The sequence below is a fragment of the Capra hircus genome, chromosome 23, assembly GCF_001704415.2.
Source record: "Capra hircus breed San Clemente chromosome 23, ASM170441v1, whole genome shotgun sequence".
NCBI classification, from domain to species: domain Eukaryota; kingdom Metazoa; phylum Chordata; class Mammalia; order Artiodactyla; family Bovidae; genus Capra; species Capra hircus.
The window spans coordinates 18,090,994-18,111,373 of record NC_030830.1 but is presented as its reverse complement, the minus strand read 5'-3'; the positions used below and the strand labels follow the sequence as shown (position 1 = coordinate 18,111,373).

At 41.9% G+C, this 20,380-nt stretch overlaps 4 protein-coding genes and 1 pseudogene across 4 annotated transcripts in view; 3 read left to right on the top strand and 2 right to left on the bottom strand.

The window, feature by feature from the left end:
* Positions 1-20,380, bottom strand: part of LOC102186446 — a 61,813-nt gene that overhangs the window by 25,595 nt on the left and 15,838 nt on the right. The window contains exon 3 of the mRNA XM_013974074.2: positions 10,743-11,101. Coding sequence (XP_013829528.2) covers positions 10,743-11,101 — 359 coding nt within the window. The remainder of the gene's footprint in view (positions 1-10,742; positions 11,102-20,380) is intronic.
* On the top strand, positions 4,074-5,722 carry LOC106503494 (histone H1.2). The gene has a single exon (XM_018038510.1). It carries the CDS (start codon positions 4,118-4,120, stop codon positions 4,757-4,759), a length of 642 nt encoding a protein of 213 aa, XP_017893999.1. The 5' UTR covers positions 4,074-4,117; the 3' UTR covers positions 4,760-5,722.
* Positions 11,870-12,422, bottom strand: LOC106501734 (annotated as a pseudogene).
* On the top strand, positions 12,735-13,144 carry LOC102186170 (histone H2B type 1-B). The gene has a single exon (XM_005696756.2). It carries the CDS (start codon positions 12,764-12,766, stop codon positions 13,142-13,144), a length of 381 nt encoding a protein of 126 aa, XP_005696813.1. The 5' UTR covers positions 12,735-12,763.
* On the top strand, positions 19,203-19,688 carry LOC106503501 (histone H2A type 1). Its single transcript, XM_013974077.2, has one exon. The coding sequence runs from the start codon at positions 19,242-19,244 to the stop codon at positions 19,632-19,634; it is 393 nt and encodes a 130-aa protein (XP_013829531.1). The 5' UTR covers positions 19,203-19,241; the 3' UTR covers positions 19,635-19,688.

The following is a 20,380-nucleotide window of genomic DNA, read 5'->3' as shown; positions in this document are numbered from 1 at the left end:
CTGGGAAATAAAAACCAAAAGTATGTCCTAAGAAACCTACCAAAATTTGTATGTCCTTGTGTCCTCCAAAATAGTTATTGTATAAGGCCCTGTGTTTATTCTGATTAAGGCTACTTCCCCATATGTATTTTCATCTTGGGCTTTATAACTGCCTTCATTGGAGGCCTAAACTGAGGTATATCTGCTATTGATAAATCATTTTGAGTGTAGTTCTGACTTTTTGAAATCATTAAAAGTTACTTGAAAACAAGCTTGAAGAATAAGGTGCCTATTAATGCCCTAGTTTCTTGTGTCACTTTATGTGATTCTAACAGCATTTCTAAAATGTTAGGTAAATATATTTTCCCATGCAATGTTTCTTTTATAATGATCTCCATTTATTTATTGAGCTTCCAGTATGTGCTTTACTATTATGGTTCTCTGTGGAGTGTATTTTGACAATGTGCCAGGGAATAAGATACAGAATCTTTAGTCTCAGCCCAAAGCTTCCTTGGTGAGTTAGGAAAAAGCACGTTTAATCACTCCCAGTTGGGGCTTACAACAAGCAGTCAGAACTCTATTCTGACAAAGTAGAAGGAGGAAGTGAAAGAAAAATCGATTGTCAGTCCCTGACCCACACACCTGTCCCAACCACTTCTTTCACTCTCCTTTGAATGCATCTTGCTGTTTGAGCCTCTCTCTCCAGCTCCATTTGCACTTGACAATCTGCTTTGCATCTTTAACTTTGTCCATCAGCTTTCCAGATCTGAAGAAGATAAAACAAAATTAGCCAACTCATAATATTCAGGATGTGTGTAAATACAAGCATACACAATTTATTGCAAGGCAGATACTTTGTCCTCAGTTTATGGCTGGCTATTTTGAAACCATCAATTTTGAGTGGAATGACCACACCCTTAATCTGAATTTTCCCTACAGCTAATTTTAGTAGGACTTCTTTTTGCTCACGGACTTGTTCAATCTTATTTCAAAGCCTGAGACTTCCTGGAACATCTATCTATAGGCTCTAAGGTCACTTTAAAGCAAATGGTCAAAAAATTTTGTATATTCCCATCTTTTAGAATAGTTTCTAAAGATTCTGATTCAGAGCCTGTAGGACAAACTAACCAAATGTCAAAGTATAATTTTCAAAACATGACTCTCATACAAAGACTATGCATAGTGAGCTTGTACATGGGTCAAAGAATGATTTAAGTATTAATGACAGAACTAGCAGAATGACAAAGGTAGGTCAAAGCAGGATACAGGAGAATGAAATATGTTCAGGGCAAGAAAGAATGCTGGAAAGCTGAAAGATCAGATACAAAATTGGCTAAGGTCCTATTAGGCAATACAATCATAACTTTGGGGGTTATCTTTTCTACTAGAAAGAATTCATTTGCATCTCCACTGTACAAAACCCTTATTAGTGTATCAATCTTCTGCAAGGAAAGGTCTAATTTTATATACTTTGAGCCTAGTCAAAAAGTAAATATTAAGTCAATGTTACCTTTTCTAAAGCCATGCTGTTCCATATAAAAGTTGTCAGTCATATGTGGTCATTGAGCACTTGCAATGTGACTAGTCTGCAAATTTACAAATGTAAAATACACACCAGAGTTTGAAGATTTGCCCTATAAAAAAATAGAAATGGTCATATTTTTTAAAATATCAATTACATATTGAAGTGATACTAGTTTGGATACACTGAGTTAAGTAATATACATTACTAAAGTTAAATCTACCTGTTTCTTCTTACTTTTTTCATTGTGACTGTTAGAAGGTTTAAAATTATGTGTGTGACTTACATATCCACATTTTATTTTATCATATAACATGGCCTTGGAACCAGAAGTGGACTTGTGGAGAATTCTCTAATACAGCTTGAAAAGACAAGAAGAAATATCTTTGTTTTTTACTTTTCTCAGTACTAGTTGCAGGGATCTAGAGAAAGTCTATGTGTTTTTCTGCCTCTGATCTGCTCTATACGGCTAGGAGGTTAGGAGCAAGAATTTAAGTGGCTGGTGTCTGGTTCTGGACTTTAGATTTGCATACAGAGATGTGATTTGATTGATTAAACCTGAGTAGTCATATCAGAAAACTGAATCACAGTAATCAAATTTACAGGTTGCTGATTTGCAAAAGCAAAGTGAAAGTGGCTCAATCCTGTCCAACTCTTTGCGATCCCATGGACTATACAGTCCATGGAATTCTCTAGGCCAGAATACTGGAGTGGGTAGACAGTCCCTTCTCCAGGGGATTTTCCCAGCCCAGGGATCAAACTCAGGTTTCTGGCATTGCAGGTGGATTATTTACCAGCTGAGCCACCAGAGAAGCCCGATTTGCAAAAAGGGACAACAGTTTCTACTGAAGGGAAGCTCAGTGACATAGTAATGAAGACTACATAGCTCTTTTCCTGCTGGTTATGCACCCTTAGCTGAGTTTCAGATGAACAGGCGGTTCACTGCACATAGAATCAGAACAAATTGCATGTTCTTGTTTTATTTTTTTGCCAAAATATATTTGTATGATGAAGGTGCTTTAGTTGTTCATTCACTTTCAGTGAGTTCTTACAATTCCTATGCCCAAAGTCACACTGATGGATGGCAGGTCTAAAGTGATTTTCTATGGCTGCTAATTCACCCATCACTAATCTTATTAGGTTGCTAATTCCCAGAGGACATGACCAGTAGTAGACATAGTTTCCAAATGTTGAAAGAAGGTTATCCAGTGAAATCATGGGGTTATCCTTAGTCTAAAAGAAGATGCCTCATGTTTCATTTATCATTGAACTTAATTTATCACATTTTTTGATTATCACATCTAAGACTGATGTCTTTAGTACATACTTCCTTCTAGATGTAGTAGTATAGTGAACTTCAGAATAGAATACATACAGTCAGTTTTAGAGGGGATAAAAGGTGAGCTTATCAGCAAAAAGTGGCATAATAATTTATTTGTTCTAATTACTTTTCCTCTATGTCTCTTTAAAATTTTGTCATTTCACGATTTCTATTTAAAATCTCTAGTTTATCTTAAGAGTCAAAAGTGTGTCTTGTCAGTTGCTTTATTTCCATCTATATCTTTGAGTTCCCAGTTAGAAAGTGTCCTGTGCCATGGCATATGTTTAGATATTGTTACTGGAAGTAATCTAGAATTTTCATGTGCTGAAATTCATTTCTTTATTACAGCATACAAAACTAAATAAATGCTTGCTTTCTTTGAAAACCGATCATCTAAATGTCCCTCACTGTTAAGTCTATTGAGGGTTATTTGTAGGCTTAAGAGGGTCTTCTTTCTTCCCTCATTATCCCTATTCTTGCGGGCCAGACCCCCCGCCTTGCACAACCCAGAGGGGAACCTGAGAGCTTTTAAAAAATAGCCCAATTTCTCGCCTTTGGAGAAGTGAAAAGAGGGCCCCGCCCCCATCTATGAAAAGAGGGATTTGATAGAGTTTCAACGTCTTCAAATCAAAGATTTAAGTCTCTAACCCCCCATCACTCAGGACCCCCCAAGGCTTACGAACCCCCTCCCTTCCCGCTTTAACTGCTTTGGACTGGCCCCAGAATCCTGGTCCCAGTCCACAGTTCCTGTGGGTCTGTACGCAGAATTCACAGAGGACCTGTGTTACTTCCCTTGCGAAGAAACAGAATTATGGTGAAAATTTAGGTGGAAACCATTTCGTTTTTGGTCCCAAAAGAAGAGAAGCATGTGCCCAACCACCCCTGAGAAAAAGAACTTTCAGGGGCAAAGGAGCGAACAGGTAATTTAGAAGAAAAACAGAAAGTGGTCTCCGACTGCCCAGGACTTCCCTAGGAGTTGGGGGAGTTGGGGACGCCTGGACGCGTAGTATTTGTAATTGTGAACAAAATAAATGGAGAGCACGAAGCCTGAGGCTTCTCGGATCCTTTCCTGACCAAATTCAGGTGATTTGGTATAGGGTATTTTAATATTTTCCCCCTTTTGTGAAGTAGAACAAACACAACTTGGGCGCATCGCGGCGGCTCAGAGTCTGCCAGCCAGGCGGGCGACCGGAGCACCAATCAGCGCGCGCCTGCGCTCTATATATACGGCGGCCCGGCCCAAGCGTAGCTTCATCGGCGCTTTGCCACTTGTACCCGAGTCCTAGATCTTCACCATGTCGGAGACTGCTCCTGTTGCTCCCGCTGTCGCACCTCCTGCGGAGAAGACTCCAGTTAAGAAGAAGGCTGCCAAAAAGCCGGCTGGGGCGCGCCGCAAGGCCTCCGGGCCCCCGGTGTCCGAGCTCATCACCAAGGCTGTCGCCGCCTCCAAGGAGCGCAGCGGCGTGTCTCTGGCTGCGCTCAAAAAGGCATTGGCGGCTGCCGGCTACGATGTGGAGAAGAACAACAGCCGTATCAAGCTGGGTCTCAAGAGCCTGGTGAGCAAGGGTACCCTGGTGCAGACCAAGGGCACTGGGGCTTCCGGCTCTTTCAAGCTCAACAAGAAGGCGGCCACCGGGGAGGCCAAGCCCAAGGCAAAGAAGGCGGGTGCGGCCAAGCCTAAGAAGGCTGCTGGGGCGGCTAAGAAGCCCAAGAAAGCTACGGGCGCGGCCGCTCCAAAGAAAACTGCTAAGAAGACCCCGAAGAAAGCGAAGAAGCCGGCCGCAGCTGCTGTGACCAAGAAAGTGGCCAAGAGCCCCAAGAAAGCTAAGGCTGCTAAGCCTAAGAAGGCCGCCAAAAGCGCAGCGAAAGCGGTTAAGCCAAAGGCCGCCAAGCCCAAGGTTGCCAAGCCCAAGAAGGCTGCACCCAAGAAGAAGTAGGTTGTTAAATCATCTGCTTCTAAAACCCAAAAAGGCTCTTTTCAGAGCCACCACTGATCTCAAAAAAAAGAGCTGTATACTCGTTCTTGTGCTGTGTATCATATGCTCTCTAGACTTTTTATTCAAGGGCAGGTTTGCGCGGGAGTTGTTGCAGATGGCTGGCACTACCTAAGGGAGCAGGGCAGAGTGGTTGCTGTGAGTTTGCAGTTTGAACCCATTCCTGTGGGTCGCCCCTTGCCCTGCGGTGTTTTCTGTCAGCCTCCTGGTCAGCAATTGCAAACGCTTTCCGCAGGCTTGCGTACTTGGGATTTCCGCCGCCCCGCCCCACTCCTGTGAAGAGCAAAAACAACCGCCGCTAAACCCAGCCAGTTTCAGTCTTACGGGATATTCCGATTGGGCTAAAAACTCATTCAAAAGTCCCGCCTTGCTCGCCGGTTGGCTCATTCCTCCAGCCTGTGATTTTTCATCCTGTTTTTAATTGGACGGTGACTGTCCTCCATCTGTGGTCTCTAATGTTTTGTTTTCTTTCGGTTGGGTTAGCCCTACTTGCTTGATAGAAAAATGTGTCGTATTTCGGACGTTTCCCACTTTTTCAAAAGTCAACTTGCTGTCGTGGGGGCGTTGGTATTCAACCCAGGGCAAGAGAGTGGGTCCTGAGGCCGTCGCCTCGCATTCTTAATTCCTGTTTACTCTGGCAGCAAAGAAACGTTTGAAAAATGGTATAGCGGTGGCAGTGATTATTTCACCAGAAGCAAAGCTGGACCAGCGATCTTTCTGTTCCTTGCACCTTTTAACTTTATAAGCAAATGTGTGATGATTTGACAGCATAAAAAACAGCTTTTAGTCGGCCATTTTGTCCTGGCCGGCCAGTCAAGGATCCTCCTTTTCGGGAACCTCGACATCTGAAAATCGTAGATGCTTTAAACGCCTTTTTGTGCAATCCAAATGCTTCTACGCTAAGTAGAAAAAAATGTAGACTGGTAAAGTTTTGAAACGTGTGTATATGAGTGGGACTGGGTGGCCTTTTTAATAAAGGGCCTTTTTTTTTTTTTTTTTTTGTAACAGCGTTGTAAGTGGATTCTTTCATTTTCATGGCATTTCTCCTGGGTAGAGAATTTCTCAAGACCGTTTACCAGGGAAGGGGCTTCTGCAGACCTGCAGCTCCAGTTTTTCAACCACAAGGACGAATCTGTGAGTTAATGTTAATTCCTGCATTAGTGGTAGGGGCTACTGAGTTCATTCCTAGTCTTAGTCACTGTATGGAGAAACCAAAAGGTCTAGTGGATAAAATGCGTAGAATGGTAACCAAAGTGCAAAGAAAAGCAGAGATGAGAGATGTATAGAAAAGGTTGCAATGTCTGTATTAAAGACACCTCCTGAGTTCCTGGTTCTTTGAGCTGCCTGAACTCCTGCCACAGGGGACCTTTCCACTTAGCTCAGGTTGGGTCAAGTTGCAATAGCAGAAGACCTAATAAAGACACTCCAAATCAAATCACAGTTATGGCTTGTAGTAATAGCACCATGTTGTTTTATGTTCCTATTTTCTGTCAAATAATTTCATTTTCACATCCACTCTAAGAGACAGGGGGCGAACCAACCTAAGCAAAAGTTGATTCTCTTTTCTCTAAACCTCTTGTGAATGCCCTTTTGTGGTGTAAATTTATTGGGTTTATATAGTTGATCCTAACGCCGAACGTTTCCTGCAACTGTATTTGCATAAATGAAAGATGTTCTTTACTTTCAAATAAAACATATTCATCAAAAACAAATATGACTATTCTCTAGTAAGGCTGGAGGGAAAGTTCATTCACAGAGAGCTCCTTTCAGTTCAGTTCAGTTCAGTTGCTCAGTGGTGTCCAACTGTTTGCAATCCCATGAATCACAGCACACCAGGCCTCCCTGTCCATCACCAACTCCCGGAGTTCACTCAGACTCACGACCATCGAGTCAGTGATACCATCCAGCCATCTCATCCTCTGCTGTCCCCTTCTCCTCCTGCCCCCAATCCCTCCCAGCATCAGAGTCTTTTCCAATGAGTCAACTCTTCGCATGAAGTGGCCAAAGTACTGGAGTTTCAGCTTTAGCATCATTCCCTACAAAGAAATCCCAGGGTTGATCTTCAGAGTGGACTGGTTGGATCTCCTTGCAGTCCAAGGGACTCTCAAATCTCTCATTTCACCTAGTCTTTAGATAATCTTCAACAGTTTCCTCAGTTTTATCCAAGTTCTTAAATTATGTTCCCTTCCCTCACTGTGAGGGAAGTTTACATAGTTGACTGACTGGGGTCTAATAACCCATTCGTTTGAATCTAAAAATTAGCTAGTTTAACAAAAAGTCCCTTGTCACAATTTGGTTTATAAAACCTAAACTTTAACATTATTAATATCATTTTCAATATTCACTTATTATTATAAAATATTGAGAACAGCATTAATATACTTTAATTGGCCAAAATGGCTGACTAGCCAGAAATGGCAATGAATACTGCATAAACTGCTGACTGATAAATAATGAAAATCCATGAAATTTTCATGTATGATAGAAATGTAACAGAAATTAAAGTCTCCTTGTAAATCATTATTCTACTTCTTTCTGTACATACTCAGTGCTTTCATGCTGAAAAAGTAAATATCTTATTACTTCCCCTAGGCAATGCTCTATGTATCATATTTTCTGTGCTTGAGGAAGATATAAAAGGTAACTTTGTGTTTCAAATCCATGCCAAAGAGAAACAGGCCCAGTACTAGATATGATAACATCATTAAAGAATTTCAGAAGGGAACAGGGATTTAGGGCACAGTGGTAACAGCAATAGTGTTTTGAAGTAGCTTTTTTTTTTTCTCTCTCCTTTGGACGTGTCATAAGGCAAGTGGAATCTTATTTCGCTAACCCGGAATCAAACCCATGCCACCCTGTAGAGAGTACAGAGTCTTAACCACAAGACTGCCAGGGAAGTATCAACATCTGGCATGTCTTGAGCACTAATTTACAAGGTGTCAAGCACTGTTGCTGAGCACTCTTCATTTATTTTCAAACACACTCTTGTCACAGTGCTTTGAGGTAGGTCCCATTATTACTGAGGCTTGGTCACATTAAGGACATAACTATTTACTTTCTGATCAGTAAACCAGTATAATAACCCTCCGTGAAGAGTGCTGTTCCTCCAAAACATGGTAAAGAGCCACATATGTCTTAAAATTTTTTCTAGTAGCCACAGTTTTTAAAAGTAAAGCAAGTAAAATCATTTCAATAATATTTAACCCACTAAAATAAAAATATTATTTCAATAAGTTAGGTAAAAATATTAGATTTTTAAATTCTATTTTTCATACTCTTTGAAATGTGGCATGTATTTTACACTTCAGCTCCTCTCAATTTAGACTAGCCAGTTTCATGTGCTTAATAGACACAAACGGGTAGTGGTTACTGTTTTGAATAATATAGCTCTATAGTGGGAGAAAGCAATGGCACCCCACTCCAGTACTCTTGCCTGGAAAATCCCATGGATGGAGGAGCCTGGTACGCTGCAGTCCATGAGGTTGCTAAGAGTGGGACAGGACTCAGTGACTTCACTTTCACTTTTCACTTTCATGCATTGGAGAAGGAAATGGCAACCCACTCCAGTGTTCTTGCCTGGAGGATCCTAGAGGTGGGGGAGCCTGGTGGGCTGCCATCTATGGGGTCGTACAGAGTCAGACACGACTGAAGCGACTTAGCAGCAGCAGCTCTATAGTAAATACTGAAAGGAAGACACAAGAAAATATTTACCCTGAAGTAGACTTTAGACGTTTCCAAGGAAATAACTATGATGACCTGGTCCTGAAGTCTAAGACTAAAGATCATAAAGTACACTTGGTTATCCCTAGCATCTGATGTTTCTTCTGGCCACCCTGCCCACCTCACCTCATACCAGGCTTCTGACCACAGGAATCTGATAACAGATTTTAGCAAAAGCCAGGCCACTGCAGGCCCTCCCTGTTCATCCTGAGGCAGCCCAGTCTCCAAGAGAGAGTTTCTGTTGAGGAGGAAACTAGGTCTGATCATCCATTTCTGGATAACCTATCTTATTGATCAAAAATATTTAGTTTGGGTTTGGGTTTTGCTGGCAACGATAACTTCCTCCTCTATTAAATAGAGACAGTGAGAGAACTTGCCTTTCAGGGTTGTAGCAAGTGTTATATACAATAATTTAGATCAATTAGATCATGTAGTACTTGATCCATGGAAAACTATCAGTGTTAGTTATTAGACTGACTCTTCCAAGGAATCCATGGTTTTATTTTCTTCCTTGCATAAGGACCTCTCTAAAGGTGGTGATATTCAGTACAGAGTGGATCAGTAACACCTATAAAGTTGTCCCAGAGAATTTACCTGGACTGAAAGTGTTCCCATTGCTCAGAGTTGACTTTATGTCCTCTCAATGAAGTTTCTTCTCCTGGTATATCTTTTTGAAAATGGTGCCATCATCCAAAGCATCATGCAAAGCAGTGCTCTATCCCAGATTACTGAGAGTCATCCAAGACCAGTGATTCTCAACAGGGTACTCTGCTGAAGTATGGTAGAACCGAGAAGTAGGAGGGCAGGGAAAGCCATGTGTAATTTGGAAAAGCATAGCCAGTGCTGAGACGCAGATTTACCCTGAAGATATGAAACTCAAGTGTCAGACTCTGTACTTCCAAGGCCCTGGAAGGGGCCCCTGGGAGTATAGTCTGTTCATGTGCTCTTATTTAAAAGAAATTCTTTTAAAAGTTGGCATGTTTTAATTAATGCTGGTTAAAACCTTTATTTCCACTCAATGTTCTCTTCTGTTACAATTCACCTTTGTCTGATTATGTTGGGATATTGATGTGAATATTTAGGACTTGAGAACATTTACTGAATCTAAATTTTGTTTGGGGTTAATGAAATATATAAAGTGATGTGTAGATTTGTTCATATATAGTTCACTTGTTGCTAGCCAGTCTGATCTAAGAATGTCTTCAGGGAATACTACTTATCACTGACAAAAAGTGAAAAGTGAAATTGAAAAGTCTTGTCTGTTTGCAACCCATGGACTTTAGCCCCCCAGGTTCCTCTGTCCTTGGAGATTCTCCAGGAAAGAGTACTGGAGTGGGTTGCCATGCCCTTCTCCAGGGGAATCTTCCTGACCCAAGGATAGAACCCGGGTCTCCTGCATTATAGGTAAGATTCATATATCCGTGTGCCCAGTCATCGGAGTAAGTACATAGTGGAGAATTGAGATGTGAAATGTATAAAGTAGAAGCTAGTCTTTGAAGAATTCTTCCAAATTTTAAAACTCACAAATGAAAATTTGACAGGGGATTTTCCAAATTTGAAGGCAAGCCTTAAAGTGTTACTTGACATGACTTGTAGTGCTTTAAAGCTGACATTCTTCTCTAAGTTATCAAGAGGATAAAACAAATTGTGATCGATCATCTTAAGTGAATACTGAATTCTCTCCCCACTGTTGACCTAATATACTCTACGGAAAATATTACTGAACATTTTCCTTTAAAGATGGAACCAGAGTATGCCATCAAAAATATAGGCAAATAAAGCATTAGTTTTGTATTCAAGTTAGTAACTGTGGCATTGTCCTGAGTTATGTCAGACACGGTTCTTTAAGAAAACGTAATGTTTTCTCATCTACCTAGTAACATTGTAGTTATAGTTACGTCTTATCACCTGTAGGTCTCAGGAATCGGCCTATTCCATCGGGTACGTTATACCTCTAGACGTGAATATTTAAGACCTTCTGTAGATTATTCAATAGCTTTTATGAACTACCTGTGCTTTCCACTTTTTCGTAGTTTGTAATGTCTCACTGACAGCGTTACAGTTACTTTAGATGAAATTGTGGGTGGCTCTAAAAAGAGCCTTTTTTAAATACAGAGGAAACAACTTTATGCCCTCTCCCCGCGAATGCGGCGGGCAAGCTGGATGTCCTTGGGCATGATGGTGACGCGTTTGGCGTGGATGGCACACAGATTGGTGTCCTCGAAGAGCCCCACCAGGTAGGCCTCGCACGCCTCTTGCAGCGCCATCACAGCCGAACTCTGGAAGCGCAGGTCGGTCTTGAAATCCTGCGCGATCTCGCGCACCAGCCGCTGGAACGGCAGCTTACGGATCAACAGCTCCGTGGACTTCTGGTAGCGGCGGATCTCTCGCAGAGCTACCGTGCCGGGCCGGTAGCGGTGCGGCTTCTTCACGCCGCCGGTGGCTGGCGCGCTCTTGCGGGCAGCCTTAGTGGCCAGTTGTTTGCGCGGCGCCTTGCCGCCGGTGGACTTGCGGGCAGTCTGCTTAGTACGAGCCATCACAAACGGGTGGTCACAAACCAAAGGTCTGGTACAAGCGCAGGTAGTTGCCTTTAAATATAGTTGGAAACATTCTGATTGGTCTCGGAATTTTTCAAAAGTACCGCGCGATAAAACCATTGGCTAAAAAGTGACCGGGAGAGACCGGTTAATTAAGAGAGAATCTGATTGGATGAATTACTTCTACACCTATTTTCTATGCCTTTTTTTAAATCTAGGCGACCTGAAGGAATTTTCCTAAATTGTTTCATCTTATTGCCAACTTCAGTGTATATAACGAGCCATTTACCCACCATGTTAACTTTTGATTCAGTATACGGGTGGGACCTGATATTCTTAATTCTTGACACGTTCTCAAGATTGTCAGTATTTCTGCTCCAATCCTAAACTGAGTACAATTGTTCTTTCTCCCCCACAGTTGGGTCAGCTTTAAGTAAATCTCGAACTACCAGGACTACCACTTTCTAACTTTGGTCATCAGATCTCCCCTAATTCTGAGTTTATCTTCTGTAAAACTACATGCCAGGGTCCCTGGGTGGATGATTTTAAAAAATCACATGCATGCAAAGGTGGAATTGATGACATATATACACTGGATCCTGATAAACTTCCGGGGGGGGGGGATTGTTTTAAAATTTTGAAAGCAAAGGCAAGAGAAAAATAATCTTGGCAAGAGTAATTGCTTTTTGTTATCCTCAAAACTAAGTACTGCTCTAGTTTACCTTTCTCTTTATAAAGGCCCTTGTGGATTACAAAGGTTTCGCCAGCTATGCAGTAAAATAATGCTTGTGAGAACATTTCCAGAGTCTTTGTTTTAATGTCATTCGTCTTTTTACAAACAATTAACCACCTAAGCAGCATAACCTGGCTACCAGCTTTTTTTTTTTTTATGAAAATGTGGGTGGCTGTGAAAAGTCTTTAAATAGTTTATTAAAAAGTTTCTTCTTTTGTCTAGGCTTTACTTCCCCTTCGCCTTGTGGTGACTCTCGGTCTTCTTGGGCAGCAGCACCGCCTGGATGTTGAGCAGGACGCCGCCCTGAGCGATGGTGACTTTGCCCAGCAGCTTGTTCAGCTCCTCGTCGTTGCGGTTAGCCAACTGCAGGTGACGCGGGTCTTTTTGTCCCGGGCCGCGTTGCCGCCAGCTCCAAAATATCAGGCGTCAGGTACTCCAGCACCGCCGCCAAGTACACCGGAGCGCCGGCTCCAACCCGCTCGGTATAGTTGCCCTTGCGGAGCAGGCCGTGCACTCGCCCTACTAGAAATTGTAAACCAGCCCGGGAAGACCGAGTTTTGGCTTTAGCTCGAGTTTTGCCTCCTTGTTTACCACGTCCAGACATAGTTACTTTGTAAAACTCAACAGCAAAACTTGGGAGCAGGAAAAAAAAAACCCTGGATGACCAAGGGGGGAAAAAAATATTTTTTTAATAGACAGTAGAGGGATGCGCCACTTAGGTCTCCTATTGGTCAAAAGTACGAAGGTTTCTATCCAATAGAAAGAGAAAATTTGTATCCCTTATTTGCATAAACCCATCCCTCCAGACCTTAGTGAAACTGTACTGATCTTACCCAATCAAAAGTGAGAATTCTTCATTCCTCATTTACATTGAAGCGCTATAAATATCTGGTCTTTGAACTCATACTGCTAATCTTAGTCGCGGAGGCTACCGTCTAACGTTCCTAGGGCAAAACAATGCCTGAGCCGTCTAAATCTGCTCCTGCTCCTAAAAAAGGCTCTAAGAAAGCCATCACTAAAGCACAGAAAAAAGATGGCAAAAAACGCAAGCGCAGTCGTAAAGAGAGCTACTCTATTTATGTGTACAAGGTTCTGAAGCAGGTCCATCCAGATACTGGTATTTCATCTAAGGCCATGGGTATCATGAACTCCTTTGTGAACGACATTTTCGAGCGCATCGCGGGCGAGGCGTCACGCCTGGCGCATTACAACAAGCGTTCGACCATCACATCCAGGGAGATCCAGACGGCCGTGCGCCTGTTGCTGCCCGGGGAGCTGGCCAAGCATGCTGTGTCTGAGGGTACCAAGGCCGTCACTAAATACACCAGCTCCAAATGAGTGCCTGCATAGGCAGTTAATCCAAAGGCTCTTTTCAGAGCCAACCACTTTATCGAAGAAAGACTGTAACTGCCGTTTTCTCGCGCGGTAAATGCAATTCTGTTCTATTGATTTAAGCATCTACATCTACTCTAGTGGGGTTAATAGTTGAAGCAATCTTGGAGCCAGAACTTCTAGCTACTTGAAAAGTCTCTTGGCATTAAAGAGACATTCCCCAAAAGACACATCTTCCCGTTTCCCATGGACTAAGCATCCAGATGCTTGGAAATGCTCACTCTTCACGAAGCCTCTTAAAATTTTTGATGATTAAAATTTTCCTCCCGGGTAAGGAAGTGGTTGGGGGGATTTCAGCGTCCCGATCCTCAGGGCATCTTTATGCAGGTTGTCTTTTCAGGGTAGGTTGCGCGGAAGGCAAATCAGTGGGGTTTTCTCCCTGTTATTGGGGAAACTAAGCAAAATCACCTGTTGTTCCTTTAGCAAACCGCGGACACTTTAATAAGGTATTAACTCAAACTCTGCACATGGTTGAAATGAGATTTTCTAATTTCTCATTATTATATAGTGATGGAAACAGCCAATGTAAAGCCGTTTCCATTTTTCTTGCATTCCTGATATCTGGGTTCCAGTTTCCTGGGTCATTTACCTTCCTGGGATGGCACTAGAAGGGGTTGAAAGTGTGGCACTCCCAATTCGAGGAGGGGAAATGGTTTGAATTTTCTGACCTCCCCATCTGGTGTCACCTCATTTGCAAACTAGGAGGGCCCCAGGTGGAGAGGAAGGTGTGCTAATTTTTCTTTGGAAAAATTTTTAAAAGAATATACTACCCCCAAAATAATCCTGATAGGAAGGGCCTTGGTTGTGGAAAAGGAGTCAGTGGGGCTGGATGAGGGGAAGAGCCATGAAAAGTCAGCGGTTGACTGCATATTAAAAAGGTAGGGGAAAGTCTTTTCTTTGGTTTATGAGCACCATATTTAGGTGACATACATCAGTGTGTTTGGATAAGGAAATAAAAACTCGAAGTAGAATTTCTCAAAAAGACCACTTTTAAATTTTGAAGTTAAATGAACTTTTCCCAGATCCCACACAAATTAGGTGACTGCTATATGAGAAGACTTCCCTGTCTCAGCATACATAAAACAAAGCTGTGAAACAGAAGCTTGTCTTACAAGTTAAAATTCTTGGTTTTTAGATTGTAACCCCCTCCACTCATCTCTGGGGGAAAAAGAAAGAAAAATTGAACTCAAGCTGCAGTTTCAGAATTGCTCTCTGGAGGGATGAGATCTTGGTGGTAATATAATCTCAGCCTCTTCAAAATTATCTCCTGGGGTAGAACTTATTATTTGCCTGCTTGCTTGCTTCTATCTTCCTTCTCCTTGCCCCTTCCTTTCTTCCTAATAGTTGATATTTTACAGAACTATATACAGTCAGCAAAAAGAAGACCAGGAGCTGACTGGCTCAGATTATGAACTCCTTATTGCCAAATTCAGACTTAAATTTAAGAAAGTAGGGAAAACCACTAGACCATTCAGGTATGACCTAAATCAAATCTTTAATGATTATTGCAGTGGAAGTGAGAAATAGATTTAAGGGACTAGATCTGATAGAGTACCTGATGAACTATGGATGCAGGTTCATGACACTGTAGGAGCAAGACCATCCCAAAGAAAAAGAAATGCAAAAAAGCAAAATGGCTGTCTGAGGAGGGCTTATAAATAGCTGTGAAAAGAAGAGAAGTGAAAAGCAAAGGAGAAAAGGAAAGATATACCCATTTGAATGCAGAGTTCCAAAGAATAGCAAGGAGAGATAAGAAAGACTTCCTCAGGGATCAGTGCAAAGAAATAGAGGAATATAATAAAATGGGAAAGACTAGAGAGCTCTTCAAGATCATTAGAGATATTAAGGAAACATTTCATGCAAAGATGGGCTCGATAAAGGACAGAAATGGTATGGACCTAACAGAAGCAGAAGATATTAAGAAGAGGTGGCAAGAATACACAGAAGAACTGTACAAAAAAGATCTTCACGACCCACATAATCACGATGGTGTGATCACTCACCTAGAGCCAGACATCCTGGAATGTGAAGTCAAATGGGCCTTAGGAAGCATCACTATGAACAATGCTAGTGGAGGGGATGGAATTTCAGATGAACTATTTCAAATCCTAAAAGATGATGCTGTGAAAGTGCTACACTCAATAGGCCAGTAAATTTGGAAAACTCAGCAGTGGCCGCAGGACTGGAAAAGGTCAGTTTTCATTCCAAGCCCAAAGAAAGGCAATGTCAAAGAATGCTCAAACTACTGCACAACTGCACTCATCTCACACACTAGCAAAGTAATGCTCAGCATTCTCCAAGCCAGGCTTCAGCAATACGTGAACCATGAACTTGCAGATATTCAAGCTGGATTCAGAAAAGGCAGAGAACCAGAGATCAAATTGCCAACACCCGCTGGATCATGGAAAAAGCAAGAGACTTCCAGAAAAACATCTATTTCTGCTTTATTGACTATGCCGAAGCCTTTGACTGTGTGGATCACAATAAACTGTGGAAAATTCTGAGAGAGAGGGGAGTACCAGACCACCTGACTTGCCTCTTGAGAAACCTGTATGCAGATCAGGAAGCAACAGTTAGAACTGGACATGGAACAACAGATTGGTTCCCAATAGGAAAAGGAGTACATCAAGGCTGTATATTATTACCCTGCTTATTTAACTTCTATGCAGTGTACATCGTGAGAAACGCTGGGCTGCAAGAAGCACAAGCTGGAATCAAGATTGCCGGGAGAAATATCAATAACCTCAGATATTCAGATGACGCCACCCTTATGGCAGAAAGTCAAGAAAAACTAAAAAGCATCTTGATGAATGTGAAAGAGGAAAGTGAAAAAGTAGGCTTTTTCAGAAAACCAAGATCATGGCATCCATTCCCATCACTTCATGGCAAATAGATGGGGAAACAGTGGAACAATGGCTGACTTTATTTTTGGGGGCTTCAAAATCACTGCAGATGGTGACTGCCACCAGGAAATTAAAAGATGCTTAGTCCTTGGAAGGAAAGTTATAATCAACCTAGACAGCATATTGAAAAGCAGAGATATTACTTTGCCAACAAAGGTCCGTCTAGTCAAGGCTATGGTTTTTCCAGTGGTCATGTAGGGATGTGAGAGTTGGACTATGAAGACAGCTGAGCACCAAAGAATTGATGCTTTTGAACTGTGGTGTTGGAGAAGACTCTTGAGAGTCCCTTGGACTTCAAGGAGAACCAACCAGTCCATCCTAAAGGAGATCGGTCCTGGGTGTTCACTGGAAGGACTGATGTTGAAGCTGAAACTCCAATACATTGGCCACATGTTGCGAAGAGCTAACTCATTTGAAAAGACCCTGATGCTGGGAATGATTGAGGGCAGGAGGAGAAGGGGATGACAGAGGATGAGATGGTTGAGTGGCGTCACTGACTCAATGGACACGAGTTTGTGTAAACTCTGGGAGTTAGTGATGGACAGGGAGGCCTGGCGTGCTTTTGTCCATTGAGTCACAAAGAGTCAGACACAACTGAGCCACTGAACTGAACTGATACCCTTAAATGCAATCCCAAACCAAAACCTGGGCCTCCTAATCTCAAAGGTAGGCCCTTCTGACATCTGTACAAATAAATACATGACTGATCTTTAACAAGCCAAAAAAAAAAAAAGTTATATGACTAGACTTCAGGCTAGCCTTCAAAACTATAGCAGAGGAATGATGAGAAGCCAAAAGTAAAAATCATACATCTCCCCAGTTAATTCTAATGAGCTACCAACTTTACTCATTAAAATGTGACAGGGAAGAGGCAAAGTCTTCCACCATGTTGGAACTGTGACTTTAACCTTCGCTTTTGTGGCTTTTGTTATCATAATCACTAAAAACATGCTGTCTATAACTGTAAGCAGACCTGTTTGAGGAAAGTAGCTATCACCCCAGGTAACTACAGTATAATTTGAACTAGGACTGTAGACATGGCAGTTTATAATTAAAATTCTTTTCTGAGTCTCACTCTTTCTATTTGGCCCAGCAAACATTTGTTTACAAAACATTTGTCTTTTTTCATTTTACAGTGAATTGCCTGTGGACTGCCCTTTGAAGTCCCAAGCCCCTAACCCCTAATCTGAGATGGCGTAACAAGCATCAACTGTGTAACTTGTGCTTGGGTCTAATTTTTATTTCATCCAACCCCCAAATGAAACTAAATTTGACTTTTCCCTGTAAATCAGTCTCATACCAGTTTAATTCTTAGATCAGGTTGAAGAACCTAGAAGGGTAGAGGATTCTTTTTTCCTCTCCAAGACCACAAGGGCACACGATGTCATCATCTAGAACAAAGGCACTTAACACTGCTCACCAAATATATGTGAATAAATGCTGAATGTACACTTCTCTTAAGTTCTCTTCATCCTTCTGATTCACAGTGATTTTTCTTCTCCCTGGGCTCTTATAATTATTGTTTGAAACCTTCCGTTTCCGATGCCGACTATGCTCTACTACTTAAACTTCAGGTATACAACCCCCTGCCTCCTCTCCCCCGTCCTTTTCAAAATAGTATGAAGTCTTTGAGGTAGCATCTATCTTTTTACAACTCCCTTATGGGTTTTGAAACATTTCAGACACTGGGCCAGTGTTACGGATGTGTATTGCTGTTGTCCATGGTGAAGATAATAATAAAAAGGAACTGAATATTGCTAAGAAAAAGTCATAGCAGTCATAAGACTTGAGAGAAGGTAAAAAAGAAACTCTTCTTGGTCGCCTGAATCAAAACATAGTTCTCTGACAGAACTGGTTTAAGAGCAATTTTTTCCTAACCAGGTTCCTGTTCCTTTTACCATCTTGCTTAGGAGTTAGTAGACTTAGAGGCTCGAGTCCTCGAAAATTCCTGAAATGATAGTCCACATCCTTCTGGGCCCCATCTATTTCTATTTCATGGACCATTATAAGAAAAAAATGGCAAGATTTCACTTGGCAACTTCTCAATTTTAGTTTCTTGACATGAGAGCTTAAGACCAAACACTCTGTACTAATATTAATATAGTGTATTACAGTATATACTGTAATCTCATTTTGAGTATTTATATGCTATGGGGGTGGTTTGTTCTCTCATTTCTTAGGAATCCGGAGACTTATGTGCTGCAGTTTGCAGTTCTCTAACAGCAAGAAGTCCAGTACGATATGCATGATGATGGGGTTTTCTAAAGGAATTAGTGTCCTGCGGGTGGGAGCCAAGTGAGAAAAAAAGGGAAGGTGGGAAGGTTGGGAGTGGCACTGGAAAATGATGACCGTTTTCCAGCGAGGAGTTTGGAATCCTTGGTCCCATTCAACTCAGTGTTATTTAGCCAAGGCAAAATAAACTGAGTCTGTTTCACGTTCTCTAAAATGAGGACAGGTCTCTACATGCCTCCCAGGTGATCCTGGAAGGCCTCATAGGTAAGTTGAATGAAATGGAAGTTTTTACTGTTCAGACAGGTTAAGTCTTGGGCCAAGATAAAAAACTATTATTTCTTCCCTTCGTTTTCCCTGTTAAAGAATTAGAAGAGATATACACTGAGCATACTAATATTTATCTCTTAAATATTATCTTTACGAATTATTCTGAATTTATTCCTTTCTAAAAATTGAGTCACAATTCCAATAGCTAAAAATTCAGAACAGTGAAAATAGCCACTCCTGCTTCTTTTAAGAACAGTCGTTTTGAGAAAACCAAATCACTCCATTATTAATAGTATTAAAAGTCCATCGGACTGGATGAGAAAGCCTTGTATGCAAATAAAGGATGCAGGTTCCGACTTCCCATAGGTTCCAATAGCAACCAATAGAAAGAATGTACAACCAACTTCTATTTACTATAGACTTTTATTAGTACTTTTTTCAGAAAGTTTTTGTTATAGACAGAAGTCTTGTATGCAAATTAAGGATGCAGGTTCTAGTCTCCCATTGGTTTATTAATGTTAGCCAATGGGAGAATAGCACAAGCCTACCTTCAGTTAGTATAAATACTTCTCTCGCTTTCATTTTACTTATCCTCTGTTTGCTTTTTCTTGTGAGACTGTTTTTTTCGTGATTTAGGGGATATGTCAGGCCGTGGTAAACAGGGTGGCAAGGCTCGCGCTAAAGCCAAGACTCGCTCCTCGCGGGCCGGTCTTCAGTTTCCCGTGGGCCGCGTGCACCGCCTGCTCCGGAAGGGCAACTACTCCGAGCGAGTCGGGGCCGGCGCGCCTGTGTACCTGGCGGCGGTGCTGGAGTACCTGACGGCCGAGATCCTGGAGCTGGCGGGAAACGCGGCCCGGGATAACAAGAAGACGCGCATTATCCCGCGCCACCTGCAGCTGGCTATCCGCAACGACGAAGAGCTCAACAAGCTGCTGGGCCGTGTGACCATCGCTCAGGGTGGTGTATTGCCCAACATCCAGGCTGTGCTGCTGCCTAAGAAGACTGAGAGCCACCACAAGGCCAAGGGCAAGTAAAGTGTTCACGTTCCCACGGCACTTTCTTTCAGTAACCCAGAAAAGTCGATATACAAAGGCTCTTTTCAGAGCCACCTACTTTCTCCATTTACAGAGCTGTTATGCTTTTTAATTGTATCCATATGAAGGTTGTAACATCAGGCCAAAAATCACAAGTAAGAAACGAGTTTTCCTCACTACCCGAGGAAAATTTATCTCCAATCAAAATGTTTGCGAGGAATTTTTAACAGAAAAATCACATGAGTTAAACTGGCCGGTTAAACAGTTGAGTCCGTTTCTAGTCAAACAGTATTTCCTTAATTACGGCGGTGACGTATGACATGTTTTCCCCACTGGAGAGTGAGTTTACTAGTGAAAGGTGCTGAACTCTAATTAAACATTTTTTGTTAATGCAATGGAACACCCAAACACTCCGCATCTAGATTCCACTTTATGAAAACATGTTATGCTGAAACAATTGAGAGTAAGTTACAGATCATTGACACATCAAAAACATCTTGATTGTCCACAATGTTCGTGTTAACACCCGAGAAAACCTGAGTGTCATTTTAGATGTAGCCCACCTACTCTTTCTAAGCACTTCCAAGATAATCTTTGGTGATTGTACTTAAATATGTAATCCATCGGTAGTGTCCGTGTTGCTTTGTAATTACTTTCCAGTATATTTTAGAAGTGAAAGGGTAAATAAACTGAAGTCAGGCCATTGGAGTTGGTATAGTAAAAGGGCAGGTTCGTTCACCAACCGG

What these genes read in the sequence shown, in the direction of transcription:
- LOC106503494 (XM_018038510.1), top strand. Translation starts at nt 4,118, where the DNA reads ATGTCGGAGACTGCTCCTGTTGCTCCCGCTGTCGCACCTCCTGCGGAG.
- LOC106503501 (XM_013974077.2), top strand. Translation starts at nt 19,242, where the DNA reads ATGTCAGGCCGTGGTAAACAGGGTGGCAAGGCTCGCGCTAAAGCCAAG.
- LOC102186170 (XM_005696756.2), top strand. Translation starts at nt 12,764, where the DNA reads ATGCCTGAGCCGTCTAAATCTGCTCCTGCTCCTAAAAAAGGCTCTAAG.